Here is an 18,640-nt window from a genome sequence, read left to right as displayed (position 1 = left end):
TCTGTAACCAAATGGTCTAAATAACATCCTGATATAGACTCAGTCAAATAAAATTCAACTTGACAAAACAAATATAATCTTAAGTCAAAGTAAATACAATAAAATAAAGGAGGTATTAAGTAAAATCCGATATTTTGTTGCGATGAAACAAAATAACATGTAAGTATCTCCTGTGACAGCTGCCATCGGCTTCAACAAAGTGCCGTGACTGTTTATTCCGCGTGGAATGGTTCATATTTCCCACGCATGTCCATGTAACGCATGTAAGTGCGCTGGACTTGAGTCTTGAAGCCCGTGTTTTCTGGAAACGTCCACAGCAGCTTTTGCTGTGCGGTGAAATGAAGTCATCAGCAGCCTGTAAAGTGCGTTATTTCATGATGTGTGAACACACGGAGCGATATACAGCAGCGATTGCGGCTTTTCTCTGCGGATCTTTGCTATTGTTCTGTGTTTTTATAGCAGCGCTCGGGCATCGCAGTGCTCCGCTCTGCCAATAAAATGTGAACCCGACAAAGAGAGAGAGAGAGGCAGCGAGGGGAGCGGGGGTGGGCTGTACCTCGCAGTGAGGGAGTGCCATCGTGGGAGCGGTTCGCTCCTTCACATCAGACCTCTGCTATCCCTCCAAGCCGGAGGACCGAGGAGGAGCCGCCGTGCTGCGTTGCTCTCTGCGGACTCACGGATAATAGCGCACTACAGCTGAGAAAATGGTTTTGCTGCTGCCGATGGTTACCCTTTACACGCTGAGCGTCTTTAGCGGAGCATCCGCCGCCACTCACCGTAAGTGTTTCACCTCAGTGCGCTCACCTGTCTGCGCCTCTGCTCTGCGGGCGGACAGCTGGCGGCGCGCCTGAATCAGGGGCTGCTCCGACCGGCGGAGTTTTACGCGCGCCTCGTAGCCGAGCCTTCCTATTGTTGCAGAAGCAGCGTCGTGATTGTTGTGCGGCACCGCGGTGCTGGTGTCGTCTCTCCTCACTTCACTTTCTGCTTTCGAGCACATAAACAAGTTGTTGATGTCTGCTGGCTGTGGTTTTGCTTTGAACGGACTGCGCGATGAAGGTCATGCGAACAGGTTCGTTTGGTTGGAGGCAGACGCGCTGCGGAGCTCGTCCTTAGTTGGCGCTTTCATGTGGGATTTTTACGAGTCTCCGTCTCGGGTCGTGTTTTGCTGATGTGTGTTGGGGACCCAGAAGTGCTGACTGGCCACAGATGTGCTGCTCAGACGGCTGCTGGTATTGGTCGACTCCTACGTACAAGCCCCCTCTTAGAAGCTTTCACTCCAGAAAGAGACTTTTACGCCGTGATTTGACGCCGTTTGTTTTTACCTGCAGTACTGCGTCCAGTAATAATCTCGACTGGTTATCGACCACCTATCTGAGCTTTGTAAAAGCAAATTGAATTGTTCTGATCCCAGGATAAAGGACTTGTGCTGTCCTTCGTTTCTACAGTAAACTGACCGTCGTTGTTTTCATGGTTGGATAAAAACAAGCTTTTTTTAAAGGCCTTGAGCATTAACTCTCAGAGTTTCTCAGTGGACTGTGGAATTCTCTCAATGACAAAGTGCAAACCAGGAGGTTAAAATATCATAAAGTCCCATCATGTGCAATTCAACAGCATCACAATGTGTGTCCTTCACGATGATCGTTGTGATGTCTCACACCAACTTCAGCAGAAACAGATACAAATCTGTGTTACATGGTAAACGTACAGTAAATGTAAGATGGTCACTTTTATTTTTTATTCAATTTTATTTTAATTCTTTATATTTTCATGTGGCAACAACATAAGAGGACATATGACTGACCAGCAGTGAACCCGGATGGTTAAGGGCCGTGGTGCAGGTTCACTCCTGCATGCCTGCATTTATCCACTCACCTGCTTTGGCTCGTGGCCTTTGCGTTGGTCGTTCTGTACAGAAGCTGTTGCACACACCAATGTTTGCTGGAACTGTTCTGGTCAGTGAGCACAGGCTGAAGTCATCCAAACTGAAGGTTTGAACTAGTGGAGTTCATATTCAGCAGAATCCAAACAGACAAAGATTTTGTCTCAAACCACAAACCAGAAATCTTCTTTTGAATGTTGCCGACCAAAACAAACAAAAGCACGGCTGCTCGTATGAATCTGTTTATTTAAAACAAACGTGTTTCCATGTGCTACACATGAAGCGCGATGGCCTGTGGGTGAGCTCAGCTCTGACAGATATGGAACAGCATCTATTCTCCAACTGGAAACAGAGGAAACCATCAGGGACCTGCTGAGCATGAACCTTTAGTAATGAGCCGTGCAGTTATTCCACAGCTCCCACTGATGTCGACCAAAATTATAACTCAGGGCACTAAGACGACGTCAGCCTCTCTATCTGAAGTCCAGTTGGTTCCTGTTCTGTTATTTCATGCCTATAATAGTTCATTCTGGCCCTAAATGTTTCTTTAAGCTATTTGTTTAGAGGCAGATTCGCCTGTTTACCTGCTGCTACCTTTAACCTGTTTGTTACAAATATAAAAACAAGGCAAATGTTGTGACTCTGCACTCTTCACCTGCTGCTCACACTTTATTGGGCTAACTACAGTAAGCTGAGTCATCCACTGGTCTGTTTCTTTGGGTCTTTGTCCTCACAACAACTGCAGCACACAGTGTGTGATGCTGTGGGTGGGCGGAGCTTGTTAAGCCCCACAGCAGCACTGTGTCTCATAACTTTCCAGCTTTGCATTCAATGTCACAAAAACTGTCTGTTTTAAATGTTTAATTATGCAAGTGAATTTAGTATGGTAGTGTGAACGCCAGGTGGGCGGAGCTTCTGTGGTTCCAGTCAGAGCTGCGAGGATGACCACATTATTATTATTATGTTTAGACTGTGTGTTGAGCTTTAGCCTCACATGCTAACCTCGTTCTATCAGGCAGAGAGAGAGATGAACCCTTTCAATTCAAATGTCAGTTTCTTACACAATAATTGAGATTTGGATTAGAGCTGGGCGATAGAACGATAACGATATGTATTGCGAAATAACTTTTTCTCGATGGAAAAGTTAAACTATTGCGATAGGCCTCACCGCTCTTGTCCTCTTAAAAAAAACAGAAGAACAGCCAATCCAAATTAAGTAGCGCAGAGCCGAACCAATCAGAGCCGCAGTGTCATGTCACGTGACTTGTTACGTACAGCACAAGTGCCAAGCCGCACATGTGTATTTGTTTGGGAAGCAGCCAGCCGCCGTGCCGCCCGGGTAATGGAGGAAAAATCAACTGAGAGCGTGAGCGAAGGTTACCGAAGAGAAAACAGATAATGGTTCCAATGCCGGAGAGATTGTCAAACAGAAGAGCCAGAGAAGTTCTGTAGCGTGAAGGTATTTCTGCTATTTCAAGTCTGACAAAAACAGAGTAGCGCGCACTGTAAATTGTGCCGAAAGCAAGTCTGGAAATACAATAAAGCGGTGCATTCGTCGCTAATTCGTCATTTGGCTTTTGTCAGACTAAAGTAACTGTTAAAACTGTTTGAAAAGCTAAGCTATACAACAAGGAGAGATCGAGAATTTCCTTTTAGTTCTCAGTTTATTTGATATTGACAAAAGTTTTGTCTGTTCTTCTGTAAAACAAACTAAGATTTATTTTTAGAATTAATATTTTGTTTCTAAGTGGAATTGACAATTTAGTCTGTTTTGTTTGTTCTGTTTTGAAGCTTAAATGCTTTAGCGGCTGCCTTTTGTGTAGTTTGCAATATTTGCCTTTATTTATCTGAAAAAGTCTCATGTTCCTTAAGTACATCTACCCTGTTGAACTTATTATGGGAAATAAATATTTAAATCAAAACAAGCTGCTGATTATTTCACATTTTACTTGTGAGCAACGGCACATTTAAATCTTACAAATATAGTTATTTGGCTGATATCGTGATAAATATCGTTATCACCTGAAATGAAAAAACATATCGTGATATATATCGTTATCACCTGAAATGAAAAAACGTATCGTGATATATATCGTTATCGCCTGAAATGAAAAAACATATCGTGATATATATCGTTATCACCTGAAATGAAAAAACGTATCGTGATATATATCGTTATCACCTGAAATGAAAAAACATATCGTGATATATATCGTTATCGCCTGAAATGAAAAAACATATCGTGATATATATCGTTATCACCTGAAATGAAAAAACATATCGTGATATATATCGTTATCGCCTGAAATGAAAAAAACATATCGTGATATATATCGTTATCACCTGAAATGAAAAAACGTATCGTGATATATATTGTTATTGCCTGAAATAAAAAAAACGTATCGTGATATATATTGTTATTGCCTGAAATAAAAAAAACGTATCGTGATATATATCGTTATCGCCTGAAATAAAAAAAACGTATCGTGATATATATTGTTATTGCCTGAAATGAAAAAACGTATCGTGATATATATCGTTATCACCTGAAATGAAAAAAACATATCGTGATATATATCGTTCTCGCCTGAAATGAAAAAAACATATCGTGATATATATCGTTATCACCTGAAATGAAAAAAACATATCGTGATATATATCGTTATCGCCTGAAATGAAAAAACATATCGTGATATATATCGTTATCACCTGAAATGAAAAAACGTATCGTGATATATATCGTTATCACCTGAAATGAAAAACATATCGTGATATATATCATTATCGCCTGAAATGAAAAAACATATCGTGATATATATCGTTATCACCTGAAATGAAAAAACGTATCGTGATATATATCGTTATCGCCTGAAATGAAAACATATCGTGATATGAAAAAATCTCATATTGCCCAGCTCTAAGTTGGATCTATATGATGTGCTTCTGTGTTCCTGATTATGAGAATAAACCCATCAGCTGTGTTTTAGCTGCAGCCTAACAAAGTGTGACGTGTCTTAAGAACTAACAGTCAGTGCAGCTTCTGTTTAAACTGATATGTTGATGGTTTGTGTAAAAAGGAGCTTCGTAACCTTTCTTGTCCTTTCTTGTCATGTTGAAAGAGTAAAAAGTGATTTCCAGCAGTGAAAGAACTCAGCACGAGCACGCCGTCGTCTCATGTGCTCGTCTGTCTTTGAGGTTTGCGTCAGGATTTAAGCGGTTTGTGTTAAGGTGGGAACCTGAGCTCAGACGACAGCTGCATTAGTCACCCGTGACAGTGATGCGTTTTCAAACGTGACCTGTGATCAGGTTTGACACGTGTGGTCTGATGAAACGGCGAGCTCCTCCTGGAGGTCAAAGAGCCGCTCTCATATTTACCGCTGGGGAAACGAGGAAGCGAACAAAGATGCATCATCGCTGGTTTATCGGGTGACAGAGTTAATGGCAGCCATTTTCCTCTGAGAGGCCCGTGTGTGCGTCCTTTGGCTCCACAAAGACACGGCGATATGCCCGCGTTTGTTTTATGTTATCGGCTCATTGGTCCAACAATGCTGGAAACAGGCAACGGGACCACAAATATATGGAAATAACACTTACTTTATTATTATAGTAAAAATCGAGTTTTATTGACTGTAGTGGAAATATGTGCTGACAATAAGAAACCACAGCGTGTTCTCCAGTAGCACTATCAGCGCTATCAGTGTATCATGTAGGGCTTGAGTGCTTTCTTTTAAATGTACCGAGCTCACTGCACAATTCCCCTGCTGGCTTTGTGGTTTTTAATGACTGAGGCTGGTGTGGACCACTCAAAGCACATTTATACATCAGCTGAGATAAAGCAGGCTGTATCTTATCTTTGTATGTTTTACTAGTGACCTGGACATTTGGCTGAGCATGCACATTAACACGGTCCTGCTATTGCACAAGGTTCATTTGTACGACATCTTCAAAACCACCTTGGTTGTTTTTGCTACCAAGCAGAGAAAATAAAAAATGTTCCTGTGAGCATGTTAGCAAACTTTCACCAGACTAGGACACACACGTGGGCGTCATGGAAAGACTGAACCATAATATCATGTTGAGAATGTTTGCAGTTTATATGTATAGAAGCTGAAGTTCATTAACTACTTTCCGACCTGCTACAGCTCAATAAAAATGAACAGGGAGCATGCAGCGGTTCAGCGTTGCTTGGTGTTCGTGTCACAGCTGCTGTGGTGCAGAACTCAGGTGGGGCTGCTGGCTGTTGACGGTCCTGAACTTTAGGCTTAATGCTCAGGAAACAACAACCTTTCAACTCCTTTAAAAATGCAAAAAAAATTGGTGTTAAGAGGCATCAAAGCAAGAGGTGGTTATATAACCCTAACTATACAGACATGTGGGCCAATCAGAAGCCTGATGATGTCAGTGTGTGTGATCATATTTTAAATGACAGTATTGTTGTCAGTTTTGTGTTCGATGTTTAAAGGCAGTGTGGAGAGGACAGACTGAATGTTCTTGAACTGACAGAGCTGCACCAGGCTAATCATCACAGTCTTGGTTAATAGCTGTAATCTGGGTTATTTACATGCATTTATTGAAGGAATAAAAAATGATGGCAGCAGGGTCGGCTGCATGAGTGCCCGCTGAGAGGAACAGAGGGCGAAGAGACACTCTGAGGTCGTCTTCATCTGTCCACAGGTTCATCCAAACATTTTTAGAGCTGCTGACAAATTAATGGAAATTTATAGTTCTTACTCATCGGATATCCTGATACTGTACTGGGAAAAAACAACACTATGGGATGGGAAAAACACAGGCCTCAAAGTAGTGAACAAATACAACATTTCCTTTATAATTTCACTGGATCGTTTCATCTCAGGGCAAGATCACAGTTTCTGAAACAATAAAGACGAGTTTGTAAATGTAGTGAAAAAGTTGGAGACGGGTTGTAAAAGCAAAAATACCTAAAAAATGGACCCAAAGAAGCCAGAAGTAAGATGTGCAGGTGCACCTATGCTAGTGTCTCTCTTTTATTATTTTTGTGATCAAAAACAAACATAACATTTCCCAGATGATATCTCAGGACTGCTCGTTCTGTCCTATCAGCTCTCGAGACGATTTAATTACTAGAGAACGTCGGAGAGGCAGAGCAACACTGGAAAAGCCGCTCGTGCTACAAGTTAATTAATCATCCAAAGAGCTGAGGATTAACTTTCTCTCATCTTTGTGTTTCAGGCTGTCTGATATTTGTAACTTCAGCATGTTACATGCTTCCCAGCACACTTTGCATTGCTAAGTACATGTTATTTTCCAAAAGCACACTTTGGCTGAACTATTCTTGTAGCGCTGTGGCATAATTCATAATCATTATCTGGTTCAACTTCTTTAATAAGGCCACCCAAGGGCTGGTCACAGGCCAGCGTGAGGCATGATTTGAAGGGATGGAAGGAATTTGCTTTTGGCAGGAAAAAGGCTTTCATTACCCGCTGTTATGACACTCTTCAGTGTGAGTCTGTGGGAGGAATATTGCTGTGCTTTAAGTGATCCCCTCGCAACGAGCGGAGACCGCTTCTCCAGGCATCCAGTTTTTATAAGATTGAATCAGCAGTGTGGCAAAGCAGCGGACACACATATTTACTTAAGATTTCATGCTTGAAGTTAGCTCGGCGAGCAGACACTTCAAAACTAATTATTTCGCATCTGAAGCACCTGAAACACGTCGGAGCGGAGACGGCACGCGGCTTCACAGGAGCAGCGACGGCGCCGATGCAGCTGCACATTCGCTCGCTAATGAATGTGAAGCAGGCACTCGGGGAACACCTACAGCTGTACGCATCCGAGGCCTGATGAATTTATCAAAAGGTAAATGAGGCAGAGCGCTGTGGCGTGGCAGCGCCGCCACTTTTCCTCATGTTTAAACATATACTACAGTTCTTCTGCAAGACGAAACAACCTGGGAGGAAGGTGCGCTCTCATCATCAGGAGGGACCCACTTGACTGGATTGTTGTACGAGTATATATGATCACAAGGATTAGAGCCATCGCGTGCTCGCTGCACAGTGCTCACGGAGACTCAAAGTTTCTTTGTCGTTCTGAATGCTTCTCTGGATGAACTTTAGATAGTTAGTAGGGAAAGTCTTATTGTAATCGAAACAACAAAAAGTGTTGAAGAATTTCAAACTTGGTTGAATCAGGCCCAGAAACGCCGCCCACTGAAACACATGCAGACTCTGGTTCAGCACAGTCGGCTCTGTTTGCATCAGTTAGCTCGATAAAAACCCAAACACCAGCCAGAGATGATGAATATCCAGGGGACTCTTCTTCTGCACAAATCTCTGCAACAGTCACAACTGTCAAACGATGGCGGTGATTACAAATCTGCAAATAACATCAACAATAAACTGTAAAATGAAACACTGCTGCAAATAAGACAAAGACTGTCTGTGAAGGTTCGTCGTAGTAGAAGGAGCTCGGGAAGAAAAGCCTCGGCTGATTGTGACCTACACCTGTTTTTACACCCTGGCTCATGTGATCAGGCAGAGGATCAATAGCAGGTCCATGACCCTCTCGGGGACGCTCCCATAGGGCTTGAATCTGGGACTCTCCACCAGTTGTTCTTAGAACTAAAGAAGCTTCTTGGATGAAACGTCTTCAAGAAACTCAAAGAAGTCCTGACACTTTTCTTTCTGAGCTCCTTTGAAGACAAAAAAGCTGCAGAGAATCCTTTGGACAGAGTCGAGACACTGAAGTCGGGTATTTTATGACTTCACTAAAATAATGTTGCTGTTTATTTCTAAGGTGTTTCCAAATCACAACAGTCACCTTTGCTGGTTTAACCCTTTAAAGCCGGTCGGAGCAGCACGCTCTGTTTTGCGTAACTATTTTTAAATCCCGGTAGCTCTGCAACCACGTGAGCTAGCGCAATAATTTTTTTTGCATATGAAACCGGAGGAGTTGTACTTACATCTTATGCCATCAGCTTGTCCTCGGTCACAGTTTCCTTCCACATATAACTTTGCAAACACTGCATAAAAAGCACTTGCAGCAACAAAAACATAATATTCCAGAAACACGCTTTGCTGATCCGATCAGCTGTTTGTAACACTTCCTACGTTGGATTAGACGTCAGCGCGAACTATCACATGTCCGCCATGACCTGCCCAAAACCGGAAGTGACGTCATTTTGTGGAAATGTCGTTTTTTTACCATCAGGGCCTCATGAGCCTATACTGGTGTTTTTAAAAGTTATGTTTGACTTTATGACTTTCTGTGTGGTTTCTGGGATGCTTAGGACTCATATTGCACTGCTGGAAATAGTTTATTTTGATGCATATGCTGCTTTTTTGCAATTTTGCACTATAATATTTATTTTCGTTTTTCCTGCAGTATATAAAAATTGGTGTATTTCAAAAATAAAACTATGAAGACACTCAAAATAAATTTCCTGTGGTGGGAAACTATTTTGTGCAACTTTTTTGTATTTACAGTTTTGAGGGATAAGCCTCTTAAATTTCTCTAACTAGAAATATATGTTAAAAAACAAAAACAATTTTCAATTTTTTTGTAGTTTATTGCACTTTTTTGCAATTTATGTAATTACTATGCACTTAATGCAGACATATTATTAAAATCTGGGCTGTAATGGTTGTATTGATGTATAGCAACTTGAAATGCTCCCAAAAATGGCTCCACAGCATGTAAAAATATAATATAAGCTCTGGTGGACTTGGTTCTATGGTAGGTCTTAAAGGGTTAAAAGGTGAAGACTGTACAGTAATAGAGACAAACTAGTTTGGAAGGAAAAACTCAGCCAATGAACGTGCAGCATCATACAAGGTGACCAAAAAATAGATGGTACAAAAAATAAGTGTGTCTGTGAGTCGACGAATTTATCAATAAAATGTTTACAAAGGTGAAACCTGTGTCACAGCGATCTGTTGGCCTTCAGAGAAAATCAGCCTACACTCAAATCCTTTTGCACTGAGTGGAAATGAAACTAGAGGCAGCAAATGAGGTGAATACCATGATTTTAATGGTTTTCTTTGTCTTCATTTGGTTTATTGTTGTTTTTTTTGTTTTTTGTTTTTTGTTTCCTGTCCTCCTGTAGCCCAGCATGAGTAGAGGTCTCTTTTTTCCTCTTGTACTTTCCCATTGTAGTGTACATTTCAGTGGTTTTTCTGTAACGCTACCGTTCTCTGACTTGTATCCCCGTGTGATGTCTGTTTCGTGTGTGTAAGGTCGGGGGGCGGGTTCATTCCACTGCATGTGGCGAATAAAATTTGAACTTGAACTTGAACTTGAACTTATTGCATTACTGATTCAGCAGCAACTGGTCTGTTATCTCACTGATCCTCGGTTTGGGCCGTACTCAGCATCAGGACTGGTTCATTATTAGCAAACGCAGCAGATAGTTGTTGACAAAGGAGTTTATCAACTCGTGACATATACTACAGGATAGTTCATACATACTGAAGCCGTCGTGTCTCCTCTCACTAACACACCGGACCAGTATATCGATAACTCCCACAGATACCAGCCTCTCTGTAAGATCTCGTCAGAATTAGTCAAAGGCGTGAAATAAAGAGACTTTTTTATCTCGTCTTTGTCACTGATAAATCATTTATGAGGAAACGAACTTCACACATGGATGTTTCTTATACATGCATGAAAAGAGGTTGGTGAGCAAAGTTGTTCAATAAAAACTGTTCATTTATAACTAATTTATAACAGCTACATGTAGAAAACCATTCATTGATTGTTTTCACTAATTAAGGATCGATGTCACAGAAATATCTGTGACAGGAAACGAGCTTCAGATCTTATTATTCATCTTTATCTGTCCTGTCAGAGTTGATTCCTCTCAGCACAGAGTAGACGCTCTCTTGTCTGTGCAGATCGAGAATAAAGTGCTTTCTGATCGCAGTAAGAACGAAGGAAACGTGCTGACACATGATATCAGACTATTTAGAGAAATAATTTCTGCCACGTCTCGAGTGGCGATTACGGCGCCAGGAGACCTCTTCCCTTTTCCAGCCACGCTGGTCACAGAGCGATGCTGCGCCCGTCCCCGATCTATAGACTGCAATGAATACGCTTTCTGTTTCCATGTTACTGGCAGAGGGTTTGAAAGGATTATCAACACCCACCCTGCCAATAAAATGGATGCACTGGGGACGGTGACAATCATGAAATATGAGGAAAAAAAGCTTACTTTGAACATTCAGACTCAAAAAAAAAGTCATAAATTTAAAGGTAAATAGACGCAGAAACTCTTTATGCTCCAGCGTAGTGTTTTATGGAGTTTTGTTATTGTGTTAAGCTACTGCATGCAATGTTATTGAATATTGATCGTGATGGGAGCCAAGGAAAGAAAACCTGATTCCTCTGGACTCAAACTTGCAGTTGCATCTTTGATTCTTTTATGAGCTGCGTTTGCTTTGCCCACCAGATTTCCACTACCATGCAATAAATGTTGCATCCTTCCCTCTGATCCATAGAAGAAGGCCAGTGCCTTTAAGCACGGCGTGGGTCCATACAGCCTCAGCTCTGACTGCTTAGTGCAAAGTCTGGGTCAATGTAGCTACTTAACTAGAGCTAGTAAATGAAGCTACTTAATCCAGCTCTTTAGAATATATTATTAGGCTACAACCGCCTGCTGCCGAGGCTGATTAAGACTGGCTATGGCTATAATTGTGTGTAGAGGGCTGATTATTACTGTGACTGTTTGTTTATAATGGCTTATAATATGTGCAGTTAATTGACGTGGCTTTGTTGAGTGTTAATTAAAGCTTCAGCATTGCTGAACTCTGTAACAGAGTGCTGTGTTTAAAGTTTAAGTCCTGGGTGGCTAAACAATGACTCCTCTGCTGATTCCTGACAGAAACACTAAAGTGTGGCTGAGGCACACGTATCCTCAGCCTCATATCAATTATTTGAATAGAAGCCAGTGCAGCAGGGCAGCTGCAGTCACCACAGCCACAGTGCTACAGTGTTGCAGTTTGTCTGTTGGATGCAGTAACAGTAACACTGCGATGAATGTGCTGTTTAGTGTCAGCTTTTGTAAACTCTGTAGCATAACAAACACACCATGTAGATTTTTGAGCTATACTCTGTATATTTAGGATGGATGTGGTCACCACGCGGCCTCTGGTGGGTGACGTCACCATCTTGGTATTTTATGAGTGAGGGGAACTACATCACCCAACTTCATCTCCTTTGGTACTGTAATCGAGGAAAACTGTGTATAGCATTCAGTAAGACTGTAAACTCATCACAAATGAGTTTAGTGAGGTGATCGATGAAGGGAGCTGTTCTCCTGTGTTCAACCTGACTCGCTTTATAAAGCAGAGGAGCGGCCTACCGCAGCTCCACGCCACATTTGCGCTTTACAGAGGACAGAAGGGTACGTCCAGCTTTACATAATGTTTGTGGATTTTCTCAGAACATATTAATGTAAACATTTGACTGAAAATCGTCCAGGTGGGTGGGTTAGATGGATTACATTATTTTTCCATGATAAGTAGAGGTGGGAATCACCATACATCCCACGATACGATATTATCACGATACTTAACGCACAATACGATATTATCACGATACTTAACGCACGATACGATATTATCACGATACTTAACGCACAATACGATATTGTCACGATACTTAACGCACGATACGATATTATCACGATACTTAACGCACAATACGATATTATCACGATACTTAACGCACAATACGATATTGTCACGATACTTAACGCACGATACGATATTATCACGATACTTAACGCACAATACGATATTATCACGATACTTAACTCACGATACGATATTATCACGATACTTAACTCACGATACGATATTATCACAATACTTAACGCACGATACGATATTATCACGATACTTAACTCACGATACGATATTATCACGATACTTAACGCACGATACAATATTATCACAATACTTAACTCACGATACGATATTATCACAATACTTAACTCACGATACGATATTATCACAATACTTAACGCACGATACGATATTATCACGATACTTAACGCACGATACGATATTATCACGATACTTAACGCACGATACGATATTATCACGATACTTAACTCACGATACGATATTATCACGATACTTAACGCACGATGTGATATTATCACGATACTTAACGCACGATACGATATTATCACAATACTTAACGCACGATACGATATTATTGCAATTTTTTAAAATATTTTGCGATATTCAGATTCTGTACATAAAGGTAAACTTTATCAATATTCATTTTCTCTAATATCAAAGTCTCACACTCAGTCTTTCTCTCATTTCAGTTTTATTGTTGACAAACTGAACGGTTTGTATTACAGTCTAGTCCAACTTAACTGAATCAACCATCTGGTACAATTATAGCTATTCTGAACTATGCAGTTTATGAAAACTATGCAGCCCCTTCAGCAACTGAAGAATTTGAAAGTAAATTAAAACAAAATATAATTTTACATTAAATAAAAAAGTTTTAAACTTAATTAAAATAAAACATGTCTTCAATTAAAATAAGTAAACTGTCATGTTTATTAAACACATTTGGACAGTGAAGGAATGTCAGGATTCTTGCTCAGAAAAAGGATCAACATGCTCTGAAGTCAGAGCACAAAAACCTTTTTTGTAACAAATATCGATTTCTGCTGTCGCTGTATCCATACATTATTAGCAAACAAAATATCACCATGCTACACAGTATCGTGATATTTTGTTACAAAAACCTTTTTTGTAACAAAATATCGATTTCTGCTGTCCCTGTATCGATACATTATTAGCAAACAAAATATCACCATGCTACACAGTATCCATTTTTTCTCCCACCCCTAATGATAAGTAAGTAAAGTTGATTTATTAAGCGCTTGTCATAGACAGGCAGTCACAAAGGTTAAAGTCAACAGAACGTTAGGTACCAAAATAGGCAACACAAAAGCTTTAATGTTAATACTCATACATGTGGAGCACTGGAGCAACGCTCTGCAAAGCTTCTATGCAATAAACAGGAAACGTGATGTTTTGGCAATAACATGATAACTGCTGTCTTTTAATGTTCTGTTGACAGGTGCCATCAGAGCTGTTCATACCAACCTTTTATTTACTGCATCTTTTGTTATCACCAATTTTTTTGCCCTTTGTTCTCTTTCTGTCAACAAGACATTATCCCATTATCAGCTTGTCTATAGCAGATGCTCCCAGAAATCCAATAATCCAACAGAAAAGTATCACGTTTCCTGTTTCACTACATTCCTGAATGGGTGCTGAATAATTAATGTTTGGCAGATGTGATGCATATAATCACTCAAACTGTCGATAACTCGTGCCGCAGGCTGCCTTTAAATGCTCGGAGCTCCCTCCAGATTGTATCCAGCGTGCGCAGACGTGAATCGCTACAGTAAAACAGCCAGTCCTCGATCATTTGCATCGATAAGAGCGCCCCTGTGTTCAGCGTGGATCTAATTGTTCGCCAATCTCTGGTGTACACTGAGCATAGGTCACTGAGGCCCAAAGCCTGTTAGCCTGTGCATGCTATCATATGAAGCTTTATCAATACCACACAGAGGTCCGAGGCCACTCTGTCACCAGATGCTATCATGTGTCTTTTCATATTATTGACTCTGTGGTTTCTCTTGGCTTAACGTCTCCTTCTCTGGACCACCTTTGCTTTGATTTACAACTCGTTTAAATGTCTTATACAGATGGCATTTTCTTGCCCCGTACCACATGATAACATGTACAGTCCAGCCACGTTTAACTATTAGTTAATGCAAATATCTGTAAGGTTTTTCCATCTCTCTTCTAGATTTATTTGAGTTTTTCAGGCGTCACTGGTGTCAGAATCTCTTTAGACTTCATATGAGAGTTGTAGTCAGCAGCTACAAATTCAAAGTCACCGCTTGGAATCAAACCCAAATCTCTTGTCCAGGAGGGGCAGGCCTCACCTGGCCATGAAGCTGCTTGCCTGTCAATTGTCCTGTTTCTTGTGAGCCTGGGAAAACTCAGCGATGATATATAAAGATGTTTGTAAAACATAAGGGATAAAGTCAAAGGCAGTTTTATTAAAGTACAAAATAACTCACAGACGAGGAAAACCAAACCAGAGATAGCAAAGAGGAAGCAAAGACTGAGGCCATAGATACAAACACAGCGTGATGGCTAATGAGGAAGTAAAGCTATTCAATTCAATTCAATTCAATTTTATTTATATAGCGCCAAATCACAACAAAAGTCGCCTCAAGGCGCTTCATAGATACAGAGAAAAACCCAACAATCATATGACCCCCTATGAGCAGCACTTTGGCGACAGTGGGAAGGAAAAACTCCCTTTTAACAGGAAGAAACCTCCAGCAGAACCAGGCTCAGGGAGGGGCGGGGCCATCTGCTGTGATTGGTTGGGAGAAGGAAGACAGGATAAAGACATGCTGTGGAAGAGAGACAGAGATTAATAACAGATATGATTCAATGCAGAGAGGTCTGTTAACACATAGTGAGTCTAGTGAGCTAGACCGAGATACCGGGAGGAACAGGCACCAAAATAAAACAGGAAATGACTGACGCTGAGACCTACAACATAAAAGCAAACATGAAAATGAGAAGGAATAGAGTGAGAATACACGAGGTGACACAGCCTCCCGTTAGCTAATAACATCTGCTCGTTCAGCTAGCTGTGGATGTTAGATGAGGAACCTGCCTCACATGTTTAACTACTGTAAATATATTCACTGTTTTCTCAGACCACAGATTATTCTGTGAGGACATGAGGCAATAAGGAATCCCCCCGTCGTTGACGTCAACTAGATCAACGAGTACCGAAACATGAAACCGAGGTTTCTTTAGCAGTCTGAATAATTTGCTAACATTATAACTGGAAACGTATGGACATATTTATTATAACAGGACATATTTCACAGGAAAAACGCAGTAGATCAGTTTTAAATTGCCATGTCACGGCTTTAATGAAAGAGGTTTGGCAGCACATGACTCACACGCACTGACAAAACCCTGTGAAGCCACACGTTGTCGTCATTGTGTTTGTGTGTCTGTCCAGTTACTTTTGAATCCTTTAACTTTCCGTTTAAACGCTTTTTCACTTTCTACACGAATATAAAGCTGATTTACTGAAGCTAAAAACATGCTTTCCTTTGTTCTTAAAGCCTATCGACCCTCCTCTGATTATCGGGGTCATGGGTCATATCCCAGCTAGCATAAGAGGCGGGGAACATCCTACACAGGTCGCTGATGCAGGCCTAACGCAGAGAGACCGACAGCCATTCCCACTCACATCCACACCTGTGGGCATTTAGAATCACCATTTAAGCTCGTCCTGGGAGCAACGGCAGCTTTGACAGAACCACAGTCGGTCTGTGTGTCTAAGCTCAGAGTAGGAAGTTCTTGTTGTGGGAAAAGGCGAGCGGCCTACACGTGGATGCTACGGTGAGAGTGTAAACACACCGTCATGAATGGAAGGCCGTGTTGGATGTGCATCGCATCGAGAGGAGTATGTAATGTGATTATAACGGCGGGCTGGGATTTGGCTGCATATTTTAAAGTAATTGCTGAATTTACTCCAGCAGTGTCAGGAGTGGAGACTCGTCAATAATCCATTTGTGGCGTGCAAACTTTGTTCTTTCTTCTTGAAAGAATAAATCAAAATAATCACTCGGAGAACAAGAGCAGACGATAACTTTGATAAATAGCTTAACTCGGTTTATACAGTTTCCTTCAGAGCGATGCAGATCACAGTGTTTGTGGACCGTCTGAGAAAGCCTTTTAATAAAACATAGGCTGTGGTAACCAATGTGTGTAGACACTGATCTGTTTCGCCACATTGTTGCATTTCAAGCTTTATGTAATGTTACTTTGTGCTACACTAAACCGAAGAGTATGTATTTGTGTGAATTTTAAAGACGAGTGATTATTTATGGTGACTGCATCGTACCTGCAGGACATATTTGCAGCATGTAGAGATCGTGTTACTTGAGTAATAATGAACTGACCAGTGTGACTTGTGTGTTTCGATGAGAGAAGAGGCTGCACAGCAGCGTGGTGTCAGTGGAGCTGATGCTCAAGTAAGAGAAAGAAACAGGCCAGTTTGGAGCTTTCTGGTTCTTAGCGTGGACACAAACAAACTGGTAAACTGACTGGTTACTAGGGCTGCCACGATTAGTCGACTAGTCACGATTACGTCGACTATCAAAATCGTCGACGACTGATTTAATAGTCGACGTGTCGTTTGAAGCTTTGTAAGATCCCAAAAGACGCAGGAATAAGTAGCAGGATTTAAGAGTGTAATAACGGACTGAAACAGAAGATGGCAGCACTGCATGTACAAGGATGCCAGCTGCCGTTAAACCCCGAAGAAGAAGAAGAAGCTGTGTCCCAGAATTCATAGCGCAGCCCAGCTCAGTTTCCAACAATGGCGGCGGCTAGTTAGTTTTAATATTACTCTTATTATTCTTTCTGGGTCACAAAATAAACGTTTAACGTATTTTCAGGCGAGAATGTAGCTGTGTAAACCTCAAATATCTGCTCAGTTTATCAAGACGCCACATATTTTCAAAAGCGCTCCGACGTTTTCGGAGACATCTGTTACCCACTAGCTCGATAGCTAGCCGCGGGCTAGGCTAACCGCCGTCTTTCGCTACTCAGGTTAAACATGATATATAAGTCACTTAGATAACTTAAAAATGTTATTGTTTGGCTTTTTTCAGTGATTTATTTGTTCCTGAGTAAATCGGCGGAGTTTATAGAACTCCACCGAAACAATCTGCACATTTAATTAAAATTTAATTTATTTATAACTATCATCTTGTCTTTATTTTTAGTTAGCACATACCTTAAACACTTAAAGCTGTAAGCTAATGATAGTTATATAAGAGAAGATGCTGCTGGTGCAATAAGCTGTACGTTTTACGTCCAATGGATGATGATCTGATTAGTCAACTATCAAAATAATCGTTTGTGGCAGCCCTACTGGTTACCAGACCAGCTTATGTATCTGAGCAGGTTTACAGTTTAATTTAGTCAATGCTTCATGACGTTTAAAATTAATTAAATTATTGTCATTAATACGTGCGAGTCACATGATTAGGGGTGTGCTCGTTTAATGCAAGCCCCTCCCCACATGCTCTTTATTGCTAACAATGGAGAATATTACAGTACATCAAAGCGGCTTCAAAAACACAGTCTTATCTCTTCACTGGTGCAGCTGTATTTGAAAAATTAATGTCGCGCATGAAATTAAAACCACTATTCCTCTCAGCACTATAAGTTCCTAATTAGCCTCCTTTTTAAGAAGCTATAATATAGTTGGCTTTTCCTTTATAGACAAACTGTGACTCCAGCTGCTCGTTCTTGTTCTGCTCTGCACTAAGATCACCGTGCCAGTGCATGAATTAGACTTCAGAGAAGAAGAAACTGTGTCCAGCTATAATCCAAGACAATGATTATGTGCATATGACCTCAGGATGAAGAAGACTATTTCAAGAACCAGCCGATACAAAGGATTGCTGAAATAGCGCGTTGCTTCCACAACAATAAGAGGATTATTCAATTGTGGACTGATTGTGGATAACACGATTGTCTCAGATGGACAAAAAAATCGAATGAAATAAAAAGAAAAAGCACCGAAGAAACGACGGTTTGGGTCATCACACAATTACACAGTGAGTAAGCAGTTGGTGACAGTGGGAAGGAAAACCTCTCTTTTAACAGGAAGAAAGCCCCAGAGAGCTGAGGGAGGAGC

At 41.0% G+C, this 18,640-nt stretch overlaps 1 protein-coding gene across 2 annotated transcripts in view; it reads left to right on the top strand.

Annotated features, from left to right (window-relative positions):
* Nucleotides 1-557: 557 nt before the first annotated feature.
* Nucleotides 558-18,640, top strand: part of cntnap5a (contactin associated protein family member 5a) — a 144,721-nt gene continuing 126,638 nt past the window's right edge. For both annotated transcript variants that reach the window (XM_087830168.1, XM_087830169.1), the window contains exon 1: nt 558-777. In XM_087830168.1, the coding sequence (XP_087686294.1) occupies nt 705-777 (73 nt within the window). In that variant the 5' untranslated portion in view covers nt 558-704. The remainder of the gene's footprint in view (nt 778-18,640) is intronic.

Source organism: Neolamprologus brichardi, chromosome 16 (genome assembly GCF_056152115.1).
Source record: "Neolamprologus brichardi isolate AB-2024 chromosome 16, ASM5615211v1, whole genome shotgun sequence".
In the NCBI taxonomy this organism is placed as follows: Eukaryota; Metazoa; Chordata; class Actinopteri; order Cichliformes; family Cichlidae; genus Neolamprologus; species Neolamprologus brichardi.
This window is presented reverse-complemented; position numbering and strand designations above follow the sequence as displayed.